Source organism: Eulemur rufifrons, chromosome 1 (assembly GCF_041146395.1).
Source record: "Eulemur rufifrons isolate Redbay chromosome 1, OSU_ERuf_1, whole genome shotgun sequence".
In the NCBI taxonomy this organism is placed as follows: domain Eukaryota; kingdom Metazoa; phylum Chordata; class Mammalia; order Primates; family Lemuridae; genus Eulemur; species Eulemur rufifrons.
Window position 1 is genome coordinate 6098986 of NC_090983.1, and position 2538 is coordinate 6101523.

Here is a 2538-nt window from a genome sequence, read left to right on the forward strand (position 1 = left end):
ATCACTGCACTCTAGCCTGGACAAAAGAATGAGACCCCGTATCAAAAAAAAAAAAATTCCAGCCTTCTAGTGGGGCATGGCGGCATAAAACTGTAATCTCAGCTGCCCAGAAGGCTGAAGCAAGAGGATCATTTGAGTCCAGCCTGGGCAACACAGAAAGATCCCATTTCTATTTACAAACAATACAGCCTAAAAATTATGTACAGCTATATCAATTGTATACATACACACAACAATGGGACAAATTTCTAATATTCACTAACCCACAATTAAGTGAACTGGCACAAAATAATTCATTAAAATAGAAAGCATTCCAAATCCAACAAATGCAAATGAAAAATCACAGCTAAGGAAGGAATCTTTATTCTTTTTTTAATGTCCAAAGTCAGATAATTACTCATGAGCTAAAAGAGAGACAACTCACCTCAGGCAATGGCTTTCCCTGCTTGCAGTTGATGCCACCGATGAAGATCATGTTGGGCATCACAGGCCTGGGATAGTCCAGAACAAAGTCTGTTCGCAGCAGCCAGATTGATGTATGGCCGAAGAGGTCGTATGCTGTGACAGGTGTCTCGAGAATTTCAGAGGCAATTTCTAACCCAGTTTTAAAAAAATAGGGGCAAAATAAATGCTCCTCCAAGTGCAAGATATGGTTTCGTACTCTCTCCTTGAAAGTCATGGCGTCCGAGTACCCTAAGAGCATTCTGGGAACATAAGAAAGAGGAGCCGGGCACTGCGCACCTTCTTCAAGATAACCGCAAAATACTCCCCTGCCAAAGACCACAGAGGGGAGCGAAAAGTACTTGGCAACGATTAAGCCACACAGATCAAAAGGATCGAGAAACACAGCATCAAAAGAACTCTCTTTTAAGTATTCTACTAATTTTTTGTCATTAAACAAACTCTTACAGTGTGAAAGAACAAGCTCAAAAAAACCTCTGGCTGAAGTCATTAAAAAAGAATATAAAGTTTGTGGCCGACTTTTCCATTGATCGTCGGCAAAACTCACAAACTCACGGTTCAAATCCTCCAGGGTATGAGAAGTCTTATAAGTCTTCACTGTAAAATTCACGGATTGTCCCAGGTGCCAACTCACATCTGGAACAACCACAACCAGCTCGTGCCCTTTCTGGATGAGTTTCTCCACCACCGACCGCATGGTAAACCAGTGGCTCCCGTCCATGGGCACCACCAGCAGCTTGCCTGCCTGGGCCAGGCCAGGCGTCAGCAGCAGACACGCACACAGGGGAAGGAGCCTGGGCAGCGCTGCAGGAGCCATGGCAGAACCGCAGCCCGGAGCAAACCAGCCCCTTGGATTCTCGCTCCTGTAACCTAGCAGGCGGAAGCAGTGCAGGCACAAAACCTGCACCCGACACAGGGCGTGTAGCCACATGTTCTTAAAAAAACCACACACACGGCCAATGATTTACTCATAAGGACCATAATATCTTCTGAGATACACACTTGTACATTCTCCAGATAAGACTAGCTTATTACCTTTGCCTTAGAAATAGACCGTGCCCAGTACTGCAGTGTGACTTTAGAAACAAAATTATTCAGCAGTGCTTTGGACGGTGACTACTCAGAAAGATAAAAGGGAGAGAAAATGAATACATAAAATAAAACAGGAGAGAAAATAAATGCAAGACTGCACCTTGTGTTTAAGAAATTTGTCCCAAAGCAAAATTTGTATTTTATCCTCAGACTACAAAACACCCTCAAAAATTAAAATAAAAAAAAAAATCACTCTGCCCAGAAAAAATTGGCATCTCCTGGTCCAAGGACAGACAACAAGGCCCTTAGCAACGGATCCTGACTGGCAAGAAGTTGTTGTTCCCAAGTGTCTCAGCCATGCGTAGGGGTCGCTGCCTCTCCTTCTCCATTTTCAACCCCTGAGGCCTCTGAAATGCTGAGCAAGGTGGACGACCCCTCCAGCATGGACTGATCCAGGGATGTGATGGAAAGTGACTGGCATCTATATTCACCTGCTTCCCTGAGACTTGCTGTATGCAGTGGGTGGTCACCTGCCCAGTGCTGCCTGAGCACCCTGCTGAGATTCCTCTCTGTCCTCCATGCGTCCCCGTTCCAGCCAGAGGTGTGGACCTCTGCTGTGGGCTCACCCCATCACCACAGGCACCCTCCTTCAGCACGTATTGGTCTCCCCCACTCTGCTGAGCGCTCCTTGAGGTCAGGGGATGTGTCTTCATGTTTCCTTCCCCTTCCACAGTACCCATGCTGTGCCTTGCACACAGAAAGTACACAGGGATGTTGTTGCACTGGGCTCAACTGCACCGCGCAGGTTTCCTAGGTACCTTCCTGTGTGAGTCTGTTGGTGTGTGTCAGGTCAGACAGGTGGGTGGTCTTAAGGCCACATGTGGGCTTCTAGGTCCGTAAGTGCCACATTTGACTGAATCCAAATTTTACACAACAAATCGTTTTATTAAACAGGGTGCAGCAGAGAAAGATGAAGCTTTTCTTGTGCCCTTCGTTGCTGAAAAAAACAAAAATCTTTAAAATCACAAAGCCACAGTTTTCCTC

The 2538-nt window shown here is 45.9% G+C and overlaps 1 protein-coding gene across 1 annotated transcript; it reads right to left on the bottom strand.

The window, feature by feature from the left end:
• Positions 1-397: 397 nt before the first annotated feature.
• On the bottom strand, positions 398-1414 carry LOC138381556 (UDP-glucuronosyltransferase 1A8-like). The gene has a single exon (XM_069465869.1). It carries the CDS (start codon positions 1391-1393, stop codon positions 398-400), a length of 996 nt encoding a protein of 331 aa, XP_069321970.1. The 5' UTR covers positions 1394-1414.
• Between the last annotated feature and the right edge of the window lie 1124 nt (positions 1415-2538).